The 22,832-nt window shown below is 31.9% G+C and overlaps 5 protein-coding genes and 1 non-coding gene across 8 annotated transcripts; 4 read left to right on the top strand and 2 right to left on the bottom strand.

Annotated features, from left to right (window-relative positions):
- Positions 1-883: 883 nt before the first annotated feature.
- On the bottom strand, positions 884-3,616 carry LOC113850426 (probable arabinosyltransferase ARAD1). Its single transcript, XM_027480973.1, has 4 exons — positions 3,035-3,616; positions 2,234-2,530; positions 2,043-2,138; positions 884-1,475 (listed from the first exon to the last, which is right to left on the bottom strand). The coding sequence occupies exons 1-4, from the start codon at positions 3,506-3,508 to the stop codon at positions 1,053-1,055; spliced, it is 1,290 nt and encodes a 429-aa protein (XP_027336774.1). The 5' UTR covers positions 3,509-3,616; the 3' UTR covers positions 884-1,052.
- Positions 3,617-5,954: 2,338 nt separating this feature from the next.
- LOC113849876 (60S ribosomal protein L17-2) lies at positions 5,955-7,892 on the top strand. The gene is made up of 7 exons (XM_027480094.1): positions 5,955-6,046; positions 6,120-6,156; positions 6,343-6,383; positions 6,976-7,206; positions 7,292-7,394; positions 7,474-7,541; positions 7,623-7,892. The coding sequence occupies exons 1-7, from the start codon at positions 6,044-6,046 to the stop codon at positions 7,686-7,688; spliced, it is 549 nt and encodes a 182-aa protein (XP_027335895.1). The 5' UTR covers positions 5,955-6,043; the 3' UTR covers positions 7,689-7,892.
- Positions 6,530-6,659, top strand: LOC113851735. Its single transcript, XR_003502302.1, has one exon. It is a non-coding gene; the product is annotated as a small nucleolar RNA snoR74 (small nucleolar RNA).
- A 1,645-nt stretch (positions 7,893-9,537) lies between the features above and the next one.
- LOC113849877 (probable signal peptidase complex subunit 1) lies at positions 9,538-10,707 on the top strand. Its single transcript, XM_027480095.1, has 2 exons — positions 9,538-9,663; positions 10,337-10,707. Exon 2 carries the CDS (start codon positions 10,337-10,339, stop codon positions 10,616-10,618), a length of 282 nt encoding a protein of 93 aa, XP_027335896.1. The 5' UTR covers positions 9,538-9,663; the 3' UTR covers positions 10,619-10,707.
- Positions 10,708-11,522: 815 nt separating this feature from the next.
- On the bottom strand, positions 11,523-14,583 carry LOC113849700 (small ribosomal subunit biogenesis GTPase RsgA 1, mitochondrial). Of its 2 annotated transcripts, XM_027479791.1 has the most exons (6): positions 14,404-14,583; positions 13,684-14,307; positions 13,201-13,422; positions 12,894-13,088; positions 12,608-12,801; positions 11,523-11,961 (listed from the first exon to the last, which is right to left on the bottom strand). In XM_027479791.1, exons 2-6 carry the CDS (start codon positions 14,302-14,304, stop codon positions 11,781-11,783), a joined length of 1,413 nt encoding a protein of 470 aa, XP_027335592.1. In that variant the 5' UTR covers positions 14,305-14,307; positions 14,404-14,583; the 3' UTR covers positions 11,523-11,780. The 2 variants fall into 2 exon arrangements, with proteins under 2 accessions (XP_027335592.1, XP_027335591.1); XM_027479790.1 differs by having other exon boundaries at positions 13,684-14,555.
- Positions 14,584-18,165: 3,582 nt separating this feature from the next.
- Positions 18,166-21,799, top strand: LOC113849176 (F-box/kelch-repeat protein At1g67480-like). 2 transcript variants are annotated; one of them, XM_027478876.1, is made up of 5 exons: positions 18,166-18,385; positions 18,468-18,535; positions 19,171-19,239; positions 19,326-20,199; positions 20,387-21,799. In XM_027478876.1, the coding sequence occupies exons 4-5, from the start codon at positions 19,670-19,672 to the stop codon at positions 21,012-21,014; spliced, it is 1,158 nt and encodes a 385-aa protein (XP_027334677.1). In that variant the 5' UTR covers positions 18,166-18,385; positions 18,468-18,535; positions 19,171-19,239; positions 19,326-19,669; the 3' UTR covers positions 21,015-21,799. The 2 variants fall into 2 exon arrangements, with proteins under 2 accessions (XP_027334677.1, XP_027334678.1); XM_027478877.1 differs by lacking the exon at positions 18,468-18,535 and having other exon boundaries at positions 20,387-21,376.
- Positions 21,800-22,832: the final 1,033 nt, after the last annotated feature.

The raw sequence follows: 22,832 nt of genomic DNA, 5'->3' as shown, positions 1-22,832 counted from the left end.
AATCAAGAACAAGAGCAGAACCAAGAAAACGAGAACACTATCAAGAGTAAGAACAAGAACCAATATTAAGGACACGTGACCAAGTCGCTTTATCAAGAACAATAACAAGAAAGAGCAAGAAACGTGACCAAGATCAATAAATAAGAATAATGAAAGTAAGATCAAGACCAAGAGTAAGAACAAGTCCTAGAACAAAAAAAAGAACAAGGTCAAGAACAAGAAAATAAAGACAAAGATCAAGAACAAAACATGAGATACTTACTGTGTTTGAAACGTCAACAAAATAAGACACTGTTTGACAAGTAAATTAAAGAATTAATTATGTTTTTATTATATATAGGTTATAAATATGGTATTATTTATTTTTGTTTTTTCAATTATTGATCATTATATATTTTTAATTTATTAAAATAGCACGTCATTATTATTATTTAATGACAATTAACTTGATTATGTTATATAATTATGGCATAATATAATTAAATGTGTGTTATATAATTATAAGGCGATGATAAATATTTTAAAAAATTAAAATTTAAAAGAACAGATACTAATTAATAGACTATGGCTCGATAAACTAAATGTACGGAAATTTAAAATATATTTCATCCTAAATTAGTTGGTGTTTGGAAGAAAAAAATTAATTTTTTATTGATTTTATTTAAAAATGAGATAGTTAATTGGATTGCAAACTTAGCCCGTATTATTATTATTATTATTTAGTTATTATTTTTTGTTGTTTTACTAAGATTGGCATTTTTTCTTCATGATATTAACATATATATCCTCAGAGCATGTCTTCTTACTTGCACCACTACAAAGGCTCATAAAACCTGAGAGCATGTCCATTATGCTCCCCACCCAAGTGTGGTTAAAGTGTCACCTAAATAAGAGGTTGGAAGCTATCAAAATGACAAAAATGGTATCAAAATCTGTATTCTAAAATTTTAAGATTGGAAGCTGTGTATGGTATCAATGATATTCTTCCCATCTTGGGATTTTGTGACTGTGACTGAATGAATGTACAGCGTCAAAGGAGAGAGCTCTGAAAATCATCTCTTCTTCCACCAATCTTGGATTTTAAGCCTCTGGCTTCTATGAACAGAACGTCTGATCCCTGGAAGCTTGTGCTTGATCTGTCTCCACAGCATATTAACAGCATCTTCCCTTTTTGGAGGGTACTGAAATTCGTAATGATGGGAAATGTTCTTAAGCTGCCTCCACATTTCAGTCCATTTTTTCTTCGGAAACTTCCGAAGCTGATTGATCATGTATTCAGGTTCTAATGCCTCTTTGAATGAAAAGAAAACTGAGAATTGAGAGTAGTCAATCTCGTTCTCAAATGGGAGTTCAATCTTATCACTCACAATAACAGGAACACAGTGACTCACAATGGCATCAAAAAGGCGGCAAGATGAAGGTGTGTCTCCTGCTGGGTGCAAACAGAATTTTGATGAACGCATTCCCTTGGTTGACTGTTACATCACAAGCAGAGCATAAAGGAATGCTAAAGTTAACGATCTTTTTATCATCGGCCCAAAAAAATGAATAGGAAAAATTAGTCTACAAAGAAACTTTTCAAGGTCTAATTTCCCTCTAAATGCAGCATGTTTGATTCAGGGTAATACAAGTATGTTTTCAGTGACAGAAAAATCAAAATGCTTGGATATATTAAAAATAATAGGTTTTCTTCATAGGATTGCTAGTATTCTACGTCGGACCAGCTAAAAACATAACAAAAAAGTGCTATTGCTTTGAAAACATTCCATTTTGTTCAGAAAAAGCAAATTGAATCTCAGTATTAGAATCATGTCAAAAACTTTTTACAAAGAAAAACAAGTAGCAACACATAGTTTGATTGGGAACTATTGTTATATATTTTCCCTTTATTAAGGGTTATTCTTTGACAGATAATGATGGAGAAGAAAAATAATAGCAAAAACGATCTTTTTAACTTAATGGTTAGCCACAAATTTTCCAACGACAATTAAGCGAAAAAAATAGCACAAATCATAGACTGTATCCATAGCTATACTGCTTACCAAGTTTATGTTTTCTCCTGTAGCAACACTTCGTTCATAGTGAACATCATCATAACCAGCTAAAATCTTTGCGAGTTTGACACGGACAACACCATCCTGCAAACACCGCAGAGCCCCAAAAATCAAGTTGCTTGGAATTTTAAGGAAGTGGGTGTTATTCTTTCAACAAAATCTCAGCCTGAGCCACATACATCTTTACGGATAGTCTTCCCTCTGAAAAAAAGAAGCTTAGTGCGAGACTCATATGGATCTTGAGGATCATCATCTGCGTAAGAATCCACAACATGCACATATGGGGACACCACATCTTTGTTCAAATTAGACACCCCTTTGGGGTATCGTCCAAAATCTACAACAATCTGAATAGATTCATTCACTTGATCCCTCAGGAACCTAAAGGCATTGGGATGTGTCATAGGAAACACATGGTCTCTACCTCCAAACCTTTGCCAGTACTTCGATTGCCTTAAGATTCCCATCAAATCAATCTGAACCAGAAACAACCCATGTTAGCGAATGTTCGAAAACACATTAAAAAATCTAGAAACGTGATCCAACACAGAAATTAACCGTGAATTAGTACTCATTTAAATGTGAATCCAAAATCCAAACATGCTATTAACGTTCACCACTAACTACATTAATAAAATAGTAAATAAAAGCAGAAAAAATTCTATTTTAATTTATATCAGCAATCCCCATGCCATGGATACACAATTTTATAACCCTTTTTTTTAAGATTCGGATCCTCTCTTTCTATTGAGAAACCAAAGAAAAAACAAAAACAACAGCTCTATGCAAAATTTATAAATATAAATAGAAGCACTAAACAATCTGTAAATAAATCATAGAAACTTGATAACCCAATCATATCAAGAAATCACATTGAATGAAAATTTCAAATTCATTCTCAGCTACTCCAACTCAACCCTGTAACAATTGGCAAAAAAACCCAAAGAAACACCAAAAATTTAGGTCAACGGAAAATCTACCTGCAATTGTCGATCAACCTTGGAGGCCGAATCCGTCATGTGATGACCGTGAGTATTGAAACTCAGAGAAGAAAAAAACGGCACGAAGAACACCTGAGCAAGTTCCGGATCCGAAACCCTCACGGCATCGCCACCGTCACCGTGCAGAAGCGACCCCATCATCCAGTACTCCACGCTATGCTGCTTCTTCAGCCCGGAATTCTCGGGCCACGGAGGGAATTCCCGGACGGTGACAGGAGCTTCGGACGTGTTCCGGCGATGGAACATGCCGACGTTGAATCGGCGCGGGAGATCGTACATGTAAACCCTGAGAGGAAGGTGGTGGCTGCACGGAGCAGAAGCAACCAGAAGTGGTGATTTGAACACTGGCAATGAATAATAGTAAGAACGAACGTCGAGTGTGCCCACCAAAATGGAGGATGAAACGAGAAGTAGGAGAACGACGCTGAAACAAGTAACCACCTTTCCAAACATGTTTTTCTCGTTTCTTTTCTGCTCTAACTAAAACTATAGCTGCTATTAGTAGTTGCTTTGTTCGCTTTTTAGTTCAGTGCCATTGCTCACATGCATTCCAAGATGCATTTCTTGGTTTGGAGGTAAGAGTAAGAATTCAGTTTCCTTTTATTCTATCAAATTAATGTGCGTTGGATTCGATATTTTCAATTCTTATCTTTCCCGCACAAAAGGGAAAAGCACTGCAAAACTTTCAAGAACAAGGGATGGTAAAAAGGTTAATATTGTATTATCAATTCCTCTATTTCGTTTTATCGACTTTCATTTCATTTTCCCTTTTTTTTCTCTCTCTCTTGGATTATAAGAATTATTATGAAGATGACTTGAAAAATAAATGAAAGAACCACCCAATCCTACTTCACATTTAGCTGCTGTGAGTTTTCAATTTTGATGGTAACATTCCACTGGCTTAGTTTAAGGGTCCATTCGGTTCATGATTGAGAATAAATTCTTGCACTTTTTTAACATTAAATTATTTACTTGTTTCTATGTTGTAAATTTTATTTTATTTTATTTATGAAATAACATTGTTTAAAGAGTTGTTTTTATTCTACAACGAAGGAAAGAGGCCAGAGAGCCTGTGCAATGGTGGGAGGATGCCAGATTGCTTGTCACATCATTCTTAATATCTTTATTTACTTTTTTTTAATCATCCTTTATAATAAGTAAAAAAAAAAAAAAAGCCTTTATTAAACTCATCCTCAACATAACATCACTATATAACTAATTAAAATAAAAATAAATTATACAAAATTAACATTCTTATATATATATATATATATATATATATATATATATATATATTATTTAAAAACCGTAAGTGATATGTTATTATTATTTTTTTTTTTGCTAATAACTCAAGTGATATGTTAATGAAAAATGAAATTGTATCTTACATTCAAAATTGAATGCATTGATTTAAGTTATTGTTTTATATTGTATATCATTAAATTATAAATTTGTGTTGTAAATTATTAAATTATATTTATGATAAAATAAATAAATAAATAAATTAGAATACAAATAATTTTGTTTATTATACACAACTTTTAAAAACTTTCTAAAAGTTTTTTCTATCATCTTACTTTATTTATTTGTTTTATAACCATATCAATGTTAAATATTATCTATCTAATTAAGTACATATATTGTTAATATTGATATTTTGTTATTAAATTATATTCATATATTTAATTTAATTTATCAAGTAAGCATAAAACCACATTCTTTTTAAGTGATATAATGTATTAAATTTTATTTTAAATTAATTAAATTATATAAACTCTATCAATATTTTCTTAACTAAATTAGTCTATAATAATATAAATTTATATCATCTAAAACTACATTATAGAGTTGACATATCATATATGTTATATTTTAAAGTTTATTAATAGAAATATTTATAAATATATTTAAAAAATAATTATAAAAATAATAAAATTTGATATTATAAATATATTTTAAAATGAATTTTAAACATATTAATAATAAATAAAATATAATTAATATAATATAATATTTTTATATTATATTTATTTTTATAACACTCATAAAATATTTTTATAATTAAATTTAATTAAAATATATAATAAATTAATTTATATAAAATTAATTACACTTACTTATTATTATGTATATTTATAATAAAATGTATGCTTATTAAACTTTAGAATGTATATATGGTTATTGTTGTCATTTTTACACATTTAACTTTAACCTCTAAACAGCAATATCATATCGTATCTATTTTTTTCATACAAAAATGTATTTGCTTTTTTTAAACATGGAAAAACACTGAGGTAGAAAAACTTGTATTTGTTCAGAAATACAGAAAGGAAGAAGATTCTCTCTCTCTACAAATAATTGATTTTTTTAATCATATACGAGAATATGTGCCAACAAGTATTTAATCACATGAAATTCAAAAGAATAAGTTTTAATTTCCAGTAGATAAAATATAAAATAAAATATCAACCTTAATCTTTAAACGATTAATAGGTAAACATATCAATTTTTTCTTAGAAAGTTAATTTTACATATATTATTTTATTTATGATACAAACTTATAAATGTATAAAATAAATTTTAAATTTTAATAAATTATGTAGGATAACTCTGTGCTGAATATGCTAGATGAATATTAAAGAAAATTTTTATTATTATTATAATGAATAATTGAAAAATATTAAAAATATAATAATAATTATAATAATAATAATAAAAGATAGAGAAAAAGCAACCATCGCAAATGGTGTAGAGCAATTTTTTATTTTGGTTTATTTAGTCTGGACTCTTACAATTTACTCAATACAGATCTGGACTTGCATTAGTCGGACCGGATCTAGTTCAGGCCCAAAGGGGCCCATTTTATGTGATACCACTCACACACGAAATTGGTAGCCATTATATAAAGTGAATCCCGCTTTCTGTGCCCTAGTTTGCTTCTTCTCTCAGCCGTTGTTCTACTTCAGCCGTGCGGAAGAAGAAGTCACAATGGTAACCATTCACTGCTTCTCTCTATTTCGCTTTTAGATCTCTTTTCGTTTACCTCTTTTTTCTCTTTTCGCAGGTCAAGTACTCCAGAGAACCCGACAATCCCACCAAGTGTAAGTTCAAGTTCACTTTCACTCAATAGCTTTGTATAATCTTCTGATTTACGATTTTTTTTTCTTTTTTCTTTTGTGCAATTGTTATTTATGTATTGTTTTTATTTGCTCAAGTGAATGTTTATTTTGAATCGTTTCTTTTATCTTAATTTTAAACTAATAGTCGATTGTGCCTCGTAACTGCAGCTTGCAAGGCTAGAGGTGCTGATCTCAGAGTGCATTTCAAGGTATTTAGTTAGTTCTGTTACTCTTTGATGGTCGTTTGTGGTGATATAGTTGATTGTCGCGTTAGTTGCATGATTTTTATAATTGATTGTGATTTTGACATGCTTTTGCATTGTAATTGTGTGTGTTGAAAGTAGGAAACCTGATGAAAAAAGCAGGGGTCTGTTTGACCTTGTGGACTGGCCTCTCGTAACCTTCAGGGATATAATTTCCATTGTTATTGGGTGAACCTCTGTTCTTTGTTTCTGACGGAAGGTTCAGTAAATGATGGAACAAGCTTTTCACTGCAAGCTTGTATAAACCAGAATAGTTGATCTCGTAAATACCGTTTTAAAAAATTATGCATAGTTTGTTCATCTGTTTAGGTTTTTAATAAAGGAAAAAGCTTGCCTCTGTGCGAATGTACATTCTAGACCTTATCTGGTGTAGCCACTATTGTTTTTTAGTTAATATATATTTCCTCATTTGTTGATTGAAGTTCCCTAAAGATGTTTATTGGTTAGTAATAGGGTTTAGATTAGTTTATTTATTCACATGCTCTGTTAGCTATTATGTTCTGAGACTTGGAATTTTGTTTAAAATTGTTCCCCACAGAACACCAGGGAGACTGCCTTTGCCATCAGGAAATTGCCCTTGGTGAAAGCTAAAAGATACTTGGAGGATGTTTTGGCCCATAAACAAGCCATTCCTTTCCGACGCTTCTGTGGTGGTGTTGGGAGGACAGCCCAGGCTAAGAATAGGCACTCTAATGGACAAGGACGTTGGCCTGTCAAATCTGCTAAATTCATCCTAGATTTGCTCAAGAATGCTGAGAGCAATGCTGAAGTATGCATGTATATGTATTTTGTTTGCCATGTGATTAATTAAACCAACTTTCATAGTAATTGTACTTTTAATTCCATCCTTGCAGGTAAAAGGTTTGGATGTGGATGCTCTCTACATTTCTCATATCCAGGTTAATCAAGCACAGAAGCAAAGACGTCGCACCTACCGTGCTCATGGAAGAATCAATCGTATGTTGATTTTGTTTTTTGTTTTGATGGATTATTCTTATTATTTTACATGCTTATGTTGTTGGTGACTCCCTGGCAGCCTACATGTCATCTCCCTGCCACATAGAGCTGATCCTATCTGAGAAGGAAGAGCCTGTCCAAAAAGAGGTAGCGATTGATCATCTTGCTAATGATTATTTTGGTTCTTTTGTTTTTGTGTCAAGTGCTTATTTATTGTTGTCTTTGTAGCCTGAGACCCAGTTAGCAACAAGCAAGAAGAAGTCTCAAGCCCTTCGAAGCGGTGCTTCATCTTAAATTGTTATTGAATCAAATGGTTAGAGGGACCTACATTCCTAGATTATGTCAGTTTTGTTGCTCTTCTCCTTTATTTGTTTTGAGCCGTTTTTGAAGCTTGAATATGACATTTTGTTTCGTATACAATGTTTGAAGTTCATTGAGTTACTTGGAAATCTTTATCTTGGTAATCAAATGGTTGATTTGAGTTTTAATTACGTCTTGATGCATGCTGCGGACCTTGTTTGAAGTAGCCTCATTATGCATGGATTTCCCCTTTATGATTTTGCCAGGTTTTTTGAAGGTTGAAAAGCATTTATTTTTTATTGAGAAGATACATCTGCACTTGAATTAGGACGTGTTGTGCTGTCTTTAGGACGTGTTTATTCGAGTTCTGTTTTAGAACTGAAACCCACCCCTATCTAACTTCATATCTTTTATGCTCCATATGTATACGGTGCCTTTATATTGAGAAGGGAAGAAAGTAAGCTCTTAAATTAGCCTCGACATTTTAACATAGAAAATTTACAATCTCGTTGATAGTTAACTAAAATGTAGGAATAATTGTTTTATAAAAAAAAAACGGTTCGTAAAATCTAGAGAGAATGTTGATTCGTAAAGTTGAGAGTAATCGAAAACTCTCTAGCTTCATTTTTATCGCTGTTTTATATTAAAAAAGATCATGTTGATCCGTAAAGTTGAGGATTTATGAAAGTTTTTTAAAATTGTAGGAATCTAAATGTCAAATTTAAAGGACTGCTTGATTTGTTAAGAAAGACGTTAAACTTGTTATAATAGTGCTGGTTTTCCGTTCACTAATTTCCTATTCTCTAAATCGCCGCTTGTAGTTATTGAAAGCCAATTTTTCATAAAATCAATTCATTGGAAGTTGTGGATAGCGATTTGATTAGTCTGCCAGGAATTCGTTATGATAGAAAAAATTATTGCTGTTACAATTTAAATGTCTTGAATTTTAATTATTCTGATAAATTTTTTAATGATAAACAAAACTCTTAGTAGTAATTGAAAGTAAATAGATTAATTTTCAGTCAACATTTATTTTTCACTTCATATGTTTAAATATAAAAGTTTTATTTTATAACAATAACATTGATTAAATTTTTAGAACAATCTCTTTGAACAAAACACTAAGTTTATCGTTTTACAATGTTAATAAATTCATTTGAACAAACAAAAAAACTGTCGCTCTATAGATATGTTTGGCTTGCATTTTAATATATTTATTTTTTTCACAATGTAGAAATTTTAAAAACAATCTAAAGAAATTTCATCGCCGAAAAGAAAATCTGAAATTTTGTAATTTCTGTCAATCTAAGCCTTAACACCTTGTAAAAAATTACTGTTAGAAAGGATATACATACACTCAAGATCACATGAAACTCAATTATATAAACATGCTTGAAAAGGAATTAATGAAAGCATCATATTCTCCATTTAAAAGAGAGAAATTTTAACCAATAACTAAAGCATTTGACACATCATTAATCACATCTGAAAAAATCACACAAGTAAGAACAATTTAATCTTTTCGGAATTGACACTAGAAGTGAAGATTTCGATATATCAAAGAAGAATATGACATATGACGTGGGAATGAATGAATAACATTTAAGCATACTCAAAATTGTTTTCTTTGTGACCAGAAATTTCTCTCGTAACATGGGTTCCTATGCCAATTGTTGGTATCAAATTTATTCATTGAATGTGCATATTTCATTAATTTTGTCATGGAAAAATAAGGAAATTTTATTTATAATCTTATAGACCATTCAAACTCCATTGAACCCTCGCTAGCATAATAAAAGTGAAAAAATCAAATTTAAAAAAAAGTTGAAAAAAATAGCATGACCCCATTTCAAACCCTAGCTGGTCGCTGCTTGCTTCTTGTTTGACTCTGGCCTTTCTTTTTCTGCATTCGATCGATAAAAATCACCCACTCACTCCTAATCGAAGTTTCATCTTACAAAATCTCAAGGTAATAGATTTCTTTCATCGCTAAGCACATGTTCATTAAGCTTCAATTTATTCAATTGTTTATTTGTTTTTTCGTTTACCCGATTACCGAAAAACTCATTTATAGAACATAGAATATGGGGTTCCATTCCTTCAGTGTAGAATATAGAGATACAGAAATGGAGGCTTAAAAGAATTGTCTAGTTTCTGCATAATTGATCTTATTTCTATACCTAATTATACCATTTTTTCCATTGAAAATTTCTAGTTAGGGGGTGTGATTTTAATTTTACAATGAATGTTACTGTGTTGAAGAGTGGAAACATATGGGATTGCCAATTACAAGTTTATTTTTTCAGAGGATTTTGTGAACTTGAATTAAGGTCTCATCCATCTCTCAGCAACCCTCAATTTTAAGTCTCATTCAAATATTGCTGAGTTGAGATTACAGTGGTCCAGTAAAACGGAGATGTAGTCCAATATTTGTTTTGTGACTTTTTGACATCTTGTCATTCAGATATATAATTCCTTTAGATGATTTTAATTTTTTCATTTGCATATTGTATGTAAGATTATGTTTTAATGGTATAATCGTAATAAATATGTTCTTGTATCACTGCTTTAGATCTATGATTTTTAATATTTGGATTTGTAAGGTTGATCAATGTTTTTCCTTAATTTTTTTGCTTCATTAGATGGATTGGCAAGGGCAAAAGCTAGCTGAACAATTAATGCAAATAATGCTGCTTTCATTTGCTGTGATTGCATTTGCATTGGGATATCTTATTGCTTCTTTCCAAATGATGATTCTCATATATGCTGGTGGTGTGGTTCTCACCACATTGGTGACTGTCCCTAATTGGCCCCTTTTCAACCGCCATCCCCTTAAGTGGTTAGATTCAGGTGAGGTAGAAAAGCATCAAAAGCCACAATCGTCTTTGAATGTAAATTCAAAGAAGAAACCCATTAAGAAGTAGGTTTCTTTGGCATATGTTAGTGGAGTATTCCTTTAAAAATACATGCTTTGACAGGATTTTGTATTTCTCATTTCTTTCCCTTCCTTTTTCCTTCACTGGGTATTACATGTACTTTACTTTTTAGGACACCAAATTTATGCTTGGTTGGTTTTTAAATATGGATTGTCTTGGTTCACTAGCCTTTCTGCCCATTTTTCTACTTTAGATTTACAGGTATTGATAAAAATGGGGAGAGGTGCAAAGTGAAGGTACATTGCATAAGGAGAATACTGATTATTATGCTGGAGCGTAAGCATTGCGAATTTTGGTCATTCCCTATATGGAGTTTTGGACCAGAGGCATTATTTGCTAGAGTTTTATGGTGTAGTGTTCGCTACAATTTAATAATTGGGTCTATATTCTGGGTTGTTTTTTTGCTCTTTGAATGGAAAAATCGTTCACCCCAATAAAAGAAAAGGAATCAAAGTTTGGAGTCGCTGGTTCTAAACCTGTGCACAAAGCTAGAGTTCACAGTTGAGGGGTTAAGTAACCACCAATTGGTTCGCACATGGCAAAGGAATTGCGCATTAAGCTTGCAAAACTCGTGAATCTGCAACAGGTTTCCAGGTGACAGGTTATAAGTTCAATACACAGCCTGATCAATTCACTTTGATATTTTTGGTGAGCTGAACTTCAATACACAAAGCCCGAAACAGCTTGATTAATTCCTGAACCAACTAGACTTGCATGGTTTTAAGTTTTATTGAAATCAGGTTGATTCGGGGAAAACTGTGTCATTACCATTGTCTCTCGCGTTGTCATAGCACAATATGCTACTTTTGACCCCCGAAATTGTCTAGTGTAGTGTTCAACGCTTATAGTTCAGGTAACCGAAACAAGTTGTTCTAATCGAAAATGATCATCTCACAAGGGTTAATGTTGCTCTTAATTCAATTATGGGTGACAAGCATGGATCAACCTTTAGAATTCAGAATTCAGAAAAGTGAGTCAAGCGGTGACATTTGTACAGACTCTGTACACGATTGAATCAACGTGACAGAAGACTTTTGGGTAAAAAAAGAACATGAACTTCGGTGAAAGCAAATAAGTTGAACCCGAGATACATGCGGAAAGCGCAGAAAGGACCTATATACAATGAACCCTCCTAAGGTTAACAAATTTCTTAAGAGTTTTCATTTCTCAGCGCCCTTAAAACGGGGTCATTCTCCTCGTCAATCAAATCGTCGTCATCATTCAATTCATCCAAAATTGACTGGTTAATTCTCTTCCGAGATTGTCTCCTATGCTTCTTGGGCTCCAGCCTTGGTTCTGCTTGCTGAACACCCATGTCTCCCATTTTCAACCTGCATAAAAATATAAATGTGAATAAATAAATAAATCAAGAGATGTCATGTTTGATTCGATAATTCCCCAGGATGAAAGACAACAGGATTATACCTCATCTTTTCATGTAAGTAGCATTGTATTGTGGGCAGTACAACTCGCGTCATGAATTACTCATAATACGTTAATAATTTTACTTTGCTACATATTCCGGGAAAGATACTTTTATTGATACGTTCAGAAAGTTTTCGTTTCCCCACAATCATTAACAATGACAGGTAAAGATTGGGGGACAAAATAGTTTATGCATAAAACGAGGTTGCATGTTGAGGATGATTTACGCATGTGAGTAGCTTCTTTCATGGGCTAAAATGCACAATTGCACACACTACTAAATCCATATGTGATAAACATCACAAATATAATAGAATTGTGCTATGAAATTCATGTTCACATCTATGTATTAACATGTACAAAGACAAGAATCAGGTTTTTAAAAATGTATAATACCCTCATTTCAATCATCACAAAAAACTGCTCAGAATGTTCATTTTATGAATAAATAAAAATCCAAGAATTGCTTTTTATCATTGCATCACAGTTTTCAATTAACTGAGTAGTGTTGGTTTTCAATCAACAAAGTCAAAGACACGTTACTCATCATACCTTACATCGCCTTCTCTTTTGGTTCCAAATGTCCTCAACTGGAACTCCTCCCGTATTCTGATTTCATCCAGAAGTTGAAAGTAAAATGAATATCTTTCCCAATCCCCCTTCACAATGCACCCAGGTTCACCCACATGCAAGCAATTGTTAAACGCACATTTAGCAGGCTTGTCAGTACTGAGTGCTTTCCTGATCTGAACAGGGGGAAAATAATATAACATCAATCTAAACAGGAAAAACTGTGTTAACCCCAAATTTAGTCAAATATAACATAAGCATTACTGACTTCAGGAAACGTTTGTGCAAGAGACTGCTTCGTCACTTTCAATAAACTAGGCTGGTTAAATCCAGGAGTATCAGCAAGAAAACCCCCTCCCGACAGTGGAAGCAGAGAGACGTGGCGAGTAGTATGCTTCCCTCTGCCACTTCTTGTCGAAACCTCCCCAACTCGCTGATCCTCAAGCCACTTACTTCCTAAAATCTGAGAAATGGTACACATGCACAAGTAACACAGTCATCAAACACTCGTACACACACTTCGACATATCCAAATACACACGAAAACAAAAAGGACAAAAGAAACAAAAACCCACAGGCTCAAACCAATTCTCCCCTTCTGCAGCATCAGAAACACGAGGATTACTTCTTAGGGCATTGATCAAACTAGACTTCCCAACTCCACTAGGACCCACAATCACCGTAGTTTGATCTCTCAACTTAAATGCAAGAAGATCAAGTCCATATCCAGATTCCACACTGCAAAGAACTGGTTCATAACCCCAGCCACGTACCCTAGCCTTCCAGGAATCCACGGTCTAAACAAGAGCAAAATCAAAAGCAACCAATCACTTCACACCAGAAAACAATAACAGCTGGATTTCAATTTTGCAATTGTAACACAACAAACAAAACCTACACTGATTCAACAAACCAAACACAACAACTTGAACCCTTTTATCCACAATGAATTAACTCCATCATTCTTTCTAACAAACACAATGGACTACATAATAATTAAAAACACATACATAACATAACAAAACCATAATGATAATCACAATGCAAACAATTTGAACCTCTTTATCCACAAGCTCTATCTTGTTAAGTGCCAGGGTTAAGGGAATTCCAGTGGACTCAGCTTCGACCAGGAACCGTGTCAGCGTGAATGGTTCAACCTTGGGCTGATCGAGCGAGAACAGAACCAGCAAATGGTCAACGTTGGCAACGGGAGGGTCAAGAATCTCTGAACTTCGCTGGAACACATTCTCAATCATGCCCCTACGATCCACCCAATCCACAGAACCTACCAGAACCTTGTCCCCAACCATCACCCTCCGCTTTATCTTCTTCAACAGCGCCCTTACCACACAGAGAATCTCAACTCCATGGAAGCTTCCAGAACCTTCTTCGGGAACAATGACGCGCATGAAGTTCGCCTGCGAAGCTGCCACAACACCAATGGCTTGCGATTCAGAGAGAGGAGGATTGTCTTCGAGGGAGAGAACGGGAGCTAGAGATGAATACTCCTTCAAGGTTTGCTTCGCCTTCCACAGGTTCTTGCTCAGCGCTGCTTGTTGATGCTTGTTAGGGTTTTGTTGTCCGGCGGCGATTGAGAAACACCGGAAGCGGCGCAGAAGGAGCGGCGCGGCGGAAGCCACCGCGCGGTGGCGGAGCATGGAGAATGATGCCAGCGACATGGACTTAAACAATTAAGAGAGGGAATCACAAATTGGAATTGAATTGAACGGTGTATTAAATTTTGAATTTTAAGTATTTTTGTGTTACCAATTTTTCACCTTTTTAGGTCACACTCTGTTCAACTCCATTTTCGTGTTACACTGCAAGCAAAAGCCACTCTCGTAGTTTCTGGGACTGCTTTATCTAAACGACATTTTTTTAAAAGAACAAAACGAATCTCCCTCTCCCCTCTCCCCTCTCCTCGCATTTCAACGACGCTTTGCCACTTAAACGACGTTGTGTCTACTACCGCCACTGGGCGACACGTTCTCTCTCTGTTTTGTCTTTTACAGCATAAATTCTAGAGTCGAATTAATAAAATATATATGTTTAGATGTTGAGCTTAAATTTAATTTGATTTTTTAATTTGTTTGATGAGAGTTAAACTTATAAAAATTAAATTTTATTTGTCTTACATATTATTTTTGTAAATTTAAATTTTTTTAGTCGGTCTATTAAAGCTTGTTACTTGTCATAAACTAGCCCAAATAAATTAAATAATCTATTTTATTGCCTTTATCAATATTAATAATTTATAACGTAATTTAAAAAAGTAAATTAATTAGCTAAAAAAATTATAACAACATATTCACGAGGACAAGGTATCTAGTATTTAGAGAAGAGGGTGCAACATCCATGCTTAAATGGATTGTCATGAGGAGAATTTTTAAGACTAAAGAGAACGACGTCACAAAATAGACCACTCATCAACTTCATAATCATTAATTAAGAGCTAATATGATTATTTGTTTCAAAAAAATAACCTTCATATGTAACTGTTAAGTAATTCATAACGCAGATTACCTGCATCAATCTTCATTTTTCTCTTATTCCAACTTCCAATTCAAGTTTTAGATTACAAAAGAAGAATATAAATCTAATTTTAATTTGCGAAAAAAATATATACTTTAAAATTGCATCCTTTTAAAACATATCAGACTAATTATATCAAGTAAAAAAAGGTTTAAATAGGTGGAGAAAAAACTTTAAGTTGTCTAAAATTTAGAAGAAAGCTTCATATTTTAACACATTGAAGTAATTAGATTGATTTATTTTGTCACTTTTAGTGTTCATTTTGCTTCAAGAATAAGGTCTTTGTTAGGATTTATTCGTTTTAAAGTTTATTAAAATTAATTTTAAACAATTCAGTATAATTAAAACATATGTAAAAAACAATAATATTAAAGGACACACAGGGACAGGTCGACAAGACATTTTGGTGATCATTGTCGACGGTGGTAGGAACCACCAGGCACCAATTATCAGAGCATATTTGTTTTACTTTCACATTTAGACAAACGTGACACACTTCAATCATAATTTGGGATTCTATTATTTAAATTTAAACAAAAAAAAGTTATTCAAAATGTGCAAATATTGTTTTACTTATATTTAATGTTTTTCATGTTTGGAGCAATTTGATCGAAGTTAATGTTTTTTTTTTCTCTCTTATCCTATTATTTGTTAAGAAATTGAGGCTTACAAAAACAATAATGCTAACACGTGTTAGAACACTTTCTTCAAGAAACTGTATTAAAAAGTTGCTTTACTATTTTAAAAGAACTAGATCCAAACACTTGATATTTTTGCAATTTTAGTTGTTTCGTTTGTTTTTTAATATATCTTTAAAATGCACACACATGTGTTTAATTGCTTTCTCTCCGAATGGACCCTTAAAATATCACTTTTTGCCCAAACACGTTTGCGCCTTTGCCGTATCATCGTCTCGCATCGGATTAGGTGAGAAAATTAAAATATGAACAACGACCATAAAGTATATAATGTTTGCAAGGGCATTCTAAGAAGTTTATGACACATTTTCAATTCTTAATTTAAAATTTTCTCAACAAATCAGATTTGTGAGTTGATACATAATTTGAAAAAGCATTATTAAAATATAAAAATACTGAATATTTTTATATGATAATTCAAAATTATTTTATCGTTATTATTATCTTTGCTTTATAATGCTATTGCAATTTCCACCTATTCACCTGACAGAACCGCGTATCGTAAAATCGCAGTGCTTCATTGTATGTACTTTCGAATCGAATTTCTTGCTCCATTGGCCAACAACCTCACGTTTCAGGCATCACTACACAATCCTTATCCTCTCAAACGCCATTTTTTACTCAAATTACGGCAATGCCACGGGAAATGGATTTCATGTTCTGAACTTTTATAAAATTTTAAGAATAGATTTGACTTTCTCTTTGCTGTTTCTAGAATTTAATTTTGATTAACTTCACCCATCACCAACTTTTAAAATAAATATTCTTATTACAATATTAAAAAAATTAAAATTTTAGCGAATAGAATTATCAATCCAAATCAACTTACACAAAATTGGAATATGTGGTGCTATCTTCCATGGTTGCTCAGATTTCTCATTCTTTAACTTATGAAAAATGGGAAGATTATTCGGATTCTTGGAACTACTGGTTTTGATTTAGTGGCACGTCTTAGTAACACAGAGTTCACTTAACCTAATGCCACAGGAACCAAAAATCTAAGATTCTTTGTTCCTGTCTGCGGTATAACTTACAATCACATAATATGTTATTTGTCATCATCCATGGTTTTATTCAACACTTGAAACGTGTAAGCGTACAAATATTTAAATGAACGATACAGAAAGAGGTTCTCATTGGTTCAACTTCTTTCATCAAGTGACACTCAATAGATTTTTGTGGGAAACGATTTTTTTTTAAAAAAATTACAGATTTAAATTTAATATAATCTTAGTGAAATTTTAAATATAAATTTAATTGCTGCACCTTTTTATAAAAAAAAAAATACACATTCTAATAAAGTTATACATGCATGCATTATATTTAATAGTTTAAGATCAATTTAAAATATAAAATCAATATATTATATCAGATTTTTTTTAATTAATTAGCCTGCATATATAATAAAAATTTGGTTTCTCGATGAAGATTTTTATAATGTATTTTTTTTTTGTTAACATTAAATTGATAAAATTATATCAAATTTTGTAAATATTTTTAAAAAATTAACAGAAATTATTACAATTTCCAATACAAAAAATTAATAATTAATTATAAATTATAAATTGAATAAATAAAAATAATAATTTTTATAAAACTATAATAAAAAACATTATCAATATTATACTTAAAAAATGATTAACTTTTTCTTATTCCTCATATCTTACAAATTTAAAATCTCAATCAATGGCTATAATAAGAAGGCAAAAAGAGAAAGAAGAGAGGGGGATATTGCATGTCACCAACTTGTCTGTAAATCAATTTTAAGAGTTAAGGTTAACAAAATCTATTAATTAATATGTAAAAATATTTTATAAATATAAATTTTATTTTTTAAATATATATAATATTAAATGATGTAGCTGTTGAATTATATATTAATCATACTTATAAAAAAAAGTATAAAATAAAATTAATAATTAATACATCTTAAATTTATCATATATTTTTATAATTATAATTATTAAAATACTTTATTTTTTTATAATAAAAGAAAATACTAGTTAAACAAAAAATAAAATATAAATTATCACATATTTAAAATATAATTTATAATTTTTTTAATTCATCAATTAAAATTTTAAAGACCGATTATTATAAAATGTTGATTACGATGAACTGATCAATAAAAAAATTTTGACGTATTTTTTAATATATTAATTAAATTTTATAAAAAGGTAAAAAATATAAAATTAAAATTTTAAAAAATAAATTTTAGTTGACAAGAGTTTTTTATTAACCAAATATCATAAAATATGACAAGAGTTATTGTTTCACCATATAAAGTTGAATATTTTCCTTTATCTCCGGAACACAGCTACAACTTCCCAACACAGTGCGGTTTACTTCATTACCATTTTGTTGTTCTGACTCGGTCGCATTATGTGAGTGTTATTCTCTCTCCTACAGTGTTGTTCCTAATCCTATAAATATCCTTTGCTTCTTCCAAACACATCCTTTCTATCCATTCTTCACACTCTGTATTCACCTTCACAACTTCTCTTCTCTGAATCTGCATCTTCTTTCTCTCGTAAGTTCCTTTTCTTTATTTCTTTTTGCTTCTATTATGTTGTGTTGTTGTTTATTGTTCTGTTTTCTTTTCTCTATTACAGATCTACCAACATTTTGACAATAGATTGGGATGCTATTTTGAATCTGGTTCATCCACTCCTTAATACATGTATTGATTCAGACTCTGACACTTTCTGAAACTTTTTGTGCTGTTTGTTGTATGCTATATCTTCTGTGTTTGTCTAAAACGAAACTATACTTTGGTTTTGTTATGATCCACCGCTAAGATTTGTGATGTAAGTAAATTTATTAGTCTCTGTGAAGTTTGGTGAAGGTTCATTTTATGATAAATCAGATTGAATTTCATTTAACAGAGGTTTTTCTAAACAGATTGTAAAGTTTATTGGTTTTCTGATCGATTTGATATTCTCACACATTTCATTGCAAACAAACTGAGTTATATAATCAACGTTTGGCTGATTCCAGATCTGGTGGCGATTTGTGGTTCTTGATTTTTATTTTGTCTTGGCAAATGAAATTTGTGTTTTGTTATTCATCTTACGACGATTAACAGGTGTAATAGAGTGATAGATTTATCATAATTATGATTTTTAATCTTTTGACTTTCTCTCCCTTGCTTCGTTTTTTTTTTTTAATCATTTGTTTCAGTAGAGGCTGAAGTTATTTTCTTCTTTTCAAAATTTCTAACTCAGTTTTTCTCTTTTATTTCTTTCTTGATTTGTGTTGATTTTTGAGATGACGCGCATGTATAAAGCTTATCTTTATCCTATTTGATCTGTTCAGCCAATATGGACTTGAAGAAAATGGAAGTTACAGGTGGCTAAATCTTGGCAACTTCTATGGCCTTCTCTGGTATGTCTTTGTAATTATGTTGATAAGCATTGATTACTTTTTGTATTTAATTTCAAATTTTAACAACTCTTTGTCGTAATGTGTAGATATCTGGGAAATGTGTGAGGGAGGAAACAACTTTGGCAGTTTAAGAAATAAGTGGCAGAAAACAAGTAAGAAGAATTACTGTAGGAGCAGAGCTACTGTTATGGAATTTGAATCAGACTGGACAAAGCACAGAAAATCATCTGCTTATACTGCTCAAGTGATTCGTCCTGCAACATCTTTTATGCCTTGGTCTTGTAGAATCCCAATCGGTGAAGGATTTTATGAATTTCTTTAGTTATTATTTGATTCTCAGTAAGACATTTGCATATTATTTGGTGGATTGATCATGACGAAAGTTCTCTATATCCTTGTGATATATGTTGTGTAATTGCTGGTTTAAAAAATGCCTGGTTTTGCTGTTGGAAAGAAGAGATTTACAGAGTCGAATATGTGTTTCACTGATTTGATCAATCGAGATAAATCAACTCTGTCTCAAAGCAATCATTGTTTAACCCCTGAGGCACTGAATAAAGTTGATAGCCCCATTGTACCTGGGCTGCCTGATGATGTGGCAAAGTATTGTCTTGCACTTGTGCCTCGTTCCAACTTCCCAGCTATGGGGGGTGTCTGTAAGAGATGGAGATCGTTTATTCAAAGCAAAGAATTTGCTACTGTGCGAAAATTGGCTGGGATGCTTGAAGAATGGCTCTATTTCTTAACAATGGACAGTGAAGGAAAGGAAAGTCATTGGGAGGTTGTTGATTTTCTCGGTCATAAATGCCGATCTCTACCACCAATGCCTGGTCCAGCAAAGGCTGGATTCGGAGTAGTGGTTCTTAATGGAAAGTTTCTTGTTATGGCCGGTTATTCAACTATTGAAGGAACTACCTTTGCCTCAGCAGATGTTTACCAATATGATTCTTGCCTCAACAGGTATGATTTTACCTGGAAATTATGGGATTTTGTTTGTTACATGTGATAAATTCTGGCATGTAATTTAGTTACCATTGTTATATTCATAATATGTGAAACATAATGGTATGTCAGTCACACTCATAGTTTATCTGTTTTTTTTTATTAATTTTCTTTTGACTCACTCCATTCTCTTTTGCAATTGCAGTTGGAGCAGATTGTGTGACATGAATGTGGCTCGTTATGACTTTGCTTGTGCTGAAGTCAATGGATTGGTTTATGCTGTTGGAGGCTATGGAGTGAATGGTGACAGTCTCTCCAGTGCTGAGGTATATGATCCAGATACTGACAAGTGGACACTGATAGAAAGCCTTCGCCGCCCAAGATGGGGTTGTTTCGCTTGTGGATTTGAGGGTAAGCTCTATGTGATGGGTGGAAGGTCAAACTTTACTATTGGAAATTCCAAGTTTGTGGACATATATAACCCCGAGAGGCACAGCTGGTGTGAGATTAAGAAGGGCTGTGTTATGGTCACAGCTCATGCAGTATTAGGAAATAAGTTGTTTTGCATAGAGTGGAAGAATCAGCGGAAGCTTTCAATATTCAGTCCTGAGGACAATTCATGGGAAATGGTACCAGTCCCATTGACAGGGAGCTCAAGTATTGGTTTTCGATTTGGGATACTGGATGGAAAGCTTTTGCTTTTCCCACTGGAGGCAGAACCTGCTTATCAAACATTGTTATATGATCCAAATGCTGCTCTTGGGTCAGAGTGGCAGACTTCTGATATAAGGCCATCTGGTTTGTGCTTGTGCACTGTAACAATCAAGGCATGAATGAATCCTTGTCTTGTTCTCAACTCGTGGCTGGTGTAGAGCTTCTGATGTATGGAATTTTCTGCATTTTACTGGAATTAAGAACAGCAGGGAGGTTGAGTGTCCCTCACATTATATTATGATTCGATTTTAATTCTGTGTATTTTGCTTGTGACTTTTAAGTTATTTGCTACCTAGTGTTATCATGTTGTCATGCGTTCCCTTTTGTGTCTCTGGCCGATGACTCTATGAGGGATTAGTTCCCCTTTGTCTTGTAATTATTGACTTTGAGCAGCACTATTTCAAACTGTGGTAGGTGAGTTATATTGTTTGCTGTTCTACTTTCGACTCTTGGTGTTATAAAGCGACAGCATTAGAGTTTTCAAATCATCTAGAGGCAGGTGCACGTGGTAGGCCGTCATACTTTATGGTTGAAAATAAAAAAGTATACTTGGGAGATATCATGTTTAGCACACCATTAAAAATGCATATGAATGGCTAAAAAAATTAATGCCAATAGGGGAGATATCGAGTATGATGATCTGTTTGCAATATTGGAGAGATAAAAATAATGGAATTGGATAGAAAAGAAAATAAAGGAAGATCCGAGTCTCGATGAAGAAGAGATGAAAGTTTGTCTTATTTGTTCGATTTTATCCAAGAAAAATGGATATGTGTGCAAATAAATATTAAATTATTTTATTATTTTAATATAATAAAATTAATTAATGTAAGAGGAACCAAATAGAAAAATGAATAATGGAACTCGCAAAATTACGCTCTTTCTTTTTTTTTATCTAAGGGGTAAATATGAAGAAAAAGAAAAGCATATCCCTTCTTTCTCCTTTCCCTTCCATCCAGATTTTACATGGCAAAACTGGACCGATTGCGCAGGGCAACCCTTCGTAACAGAAAGGCAAAAGCAAAAATTACATATTTTTGGTCTCCACAAAGACATAGTGATCTAAACGATATTGAACTAAAACTTGATTAATCTAGCCTGACTTTGGACCAATTTATTCTTCAGGCCAGCTCCTGAAAGAATTAGTTAATGTATATTTTAATAGGAACTTCTTATTATCACCTCCACAAACTAAAAATTAAAATTAAAAATAAAAACTGATATATGAAAATTTTCAAAGTCATTTAAAGTATTTCTTATTATTATTATTCAAATGTAATTAATTTTTTGTTTCAATTACATTTTCGATTCTTCTAATTTTCATGTTTTGTCTCTCAAAAATTGTTAAGTTAATTAAGTTTTTTATTTTTAAAATTTATCATATTTATTTCCTATCAAAATTTTTTTGTACTTATAACTATAAAATTTTACTTTGTTATTAAAATATTTACAAATTGAATCAATTAAATTGGCTTCTTTTTAAAATCAACTAACCAAAATATTAATTTTACACAAAATAAAAATATCATTTTTTTCTATTCAAGCCCTAATTACGTGTGTAAAAAAAATCACATTTATCAAGTTTTTATTAATTTTTCTGCTTTTAAACTTTTGAAAATATTTTACATTTGAATTTTATTATAGAATCTCCAAAATTTTAAATATTATATATATATATATTCAAGATCTTTTTACACTGGTGTAAATCTAAAAATTTTTATATTTAGTCAAATTTTTTTATTTAACTTAAATTTAATAAGTTATAATTTATTACTTTACTAACTATTAAATTTAAATTAAATGAAAGGTTCAGATTAAATATAAATTTTTTTAGATTTATACTGACGTAAAAAATTATATATATATATATATATATATATATATGATTTTATGTAGAAAAAAATCAGGAGTAAAAAAAAAAAACTTACTTTACTCAA

The sequence above is a fragment of the Abrus precatorius genome, unplaced genomic scaffold (assembly GCF_003935025.1).
Source record: "Abrus precatorius isolate BTA unplaced genomic scaffold, Abrus_2018 Scaffold9, whole genome shotgun sequence".
In the NCBI taxonomy this organism is placed as follows: Eukaryota; Viridiplantae; Streptophyta; class Magnoliopsida; order Fabales; family Fabaceae; genus Abrus; species Abrus precatorius.
Note: the sequence above shows the minus strand (reverse complement) of the source record. Positions and strands in the feature narration are given on the sequence as shown.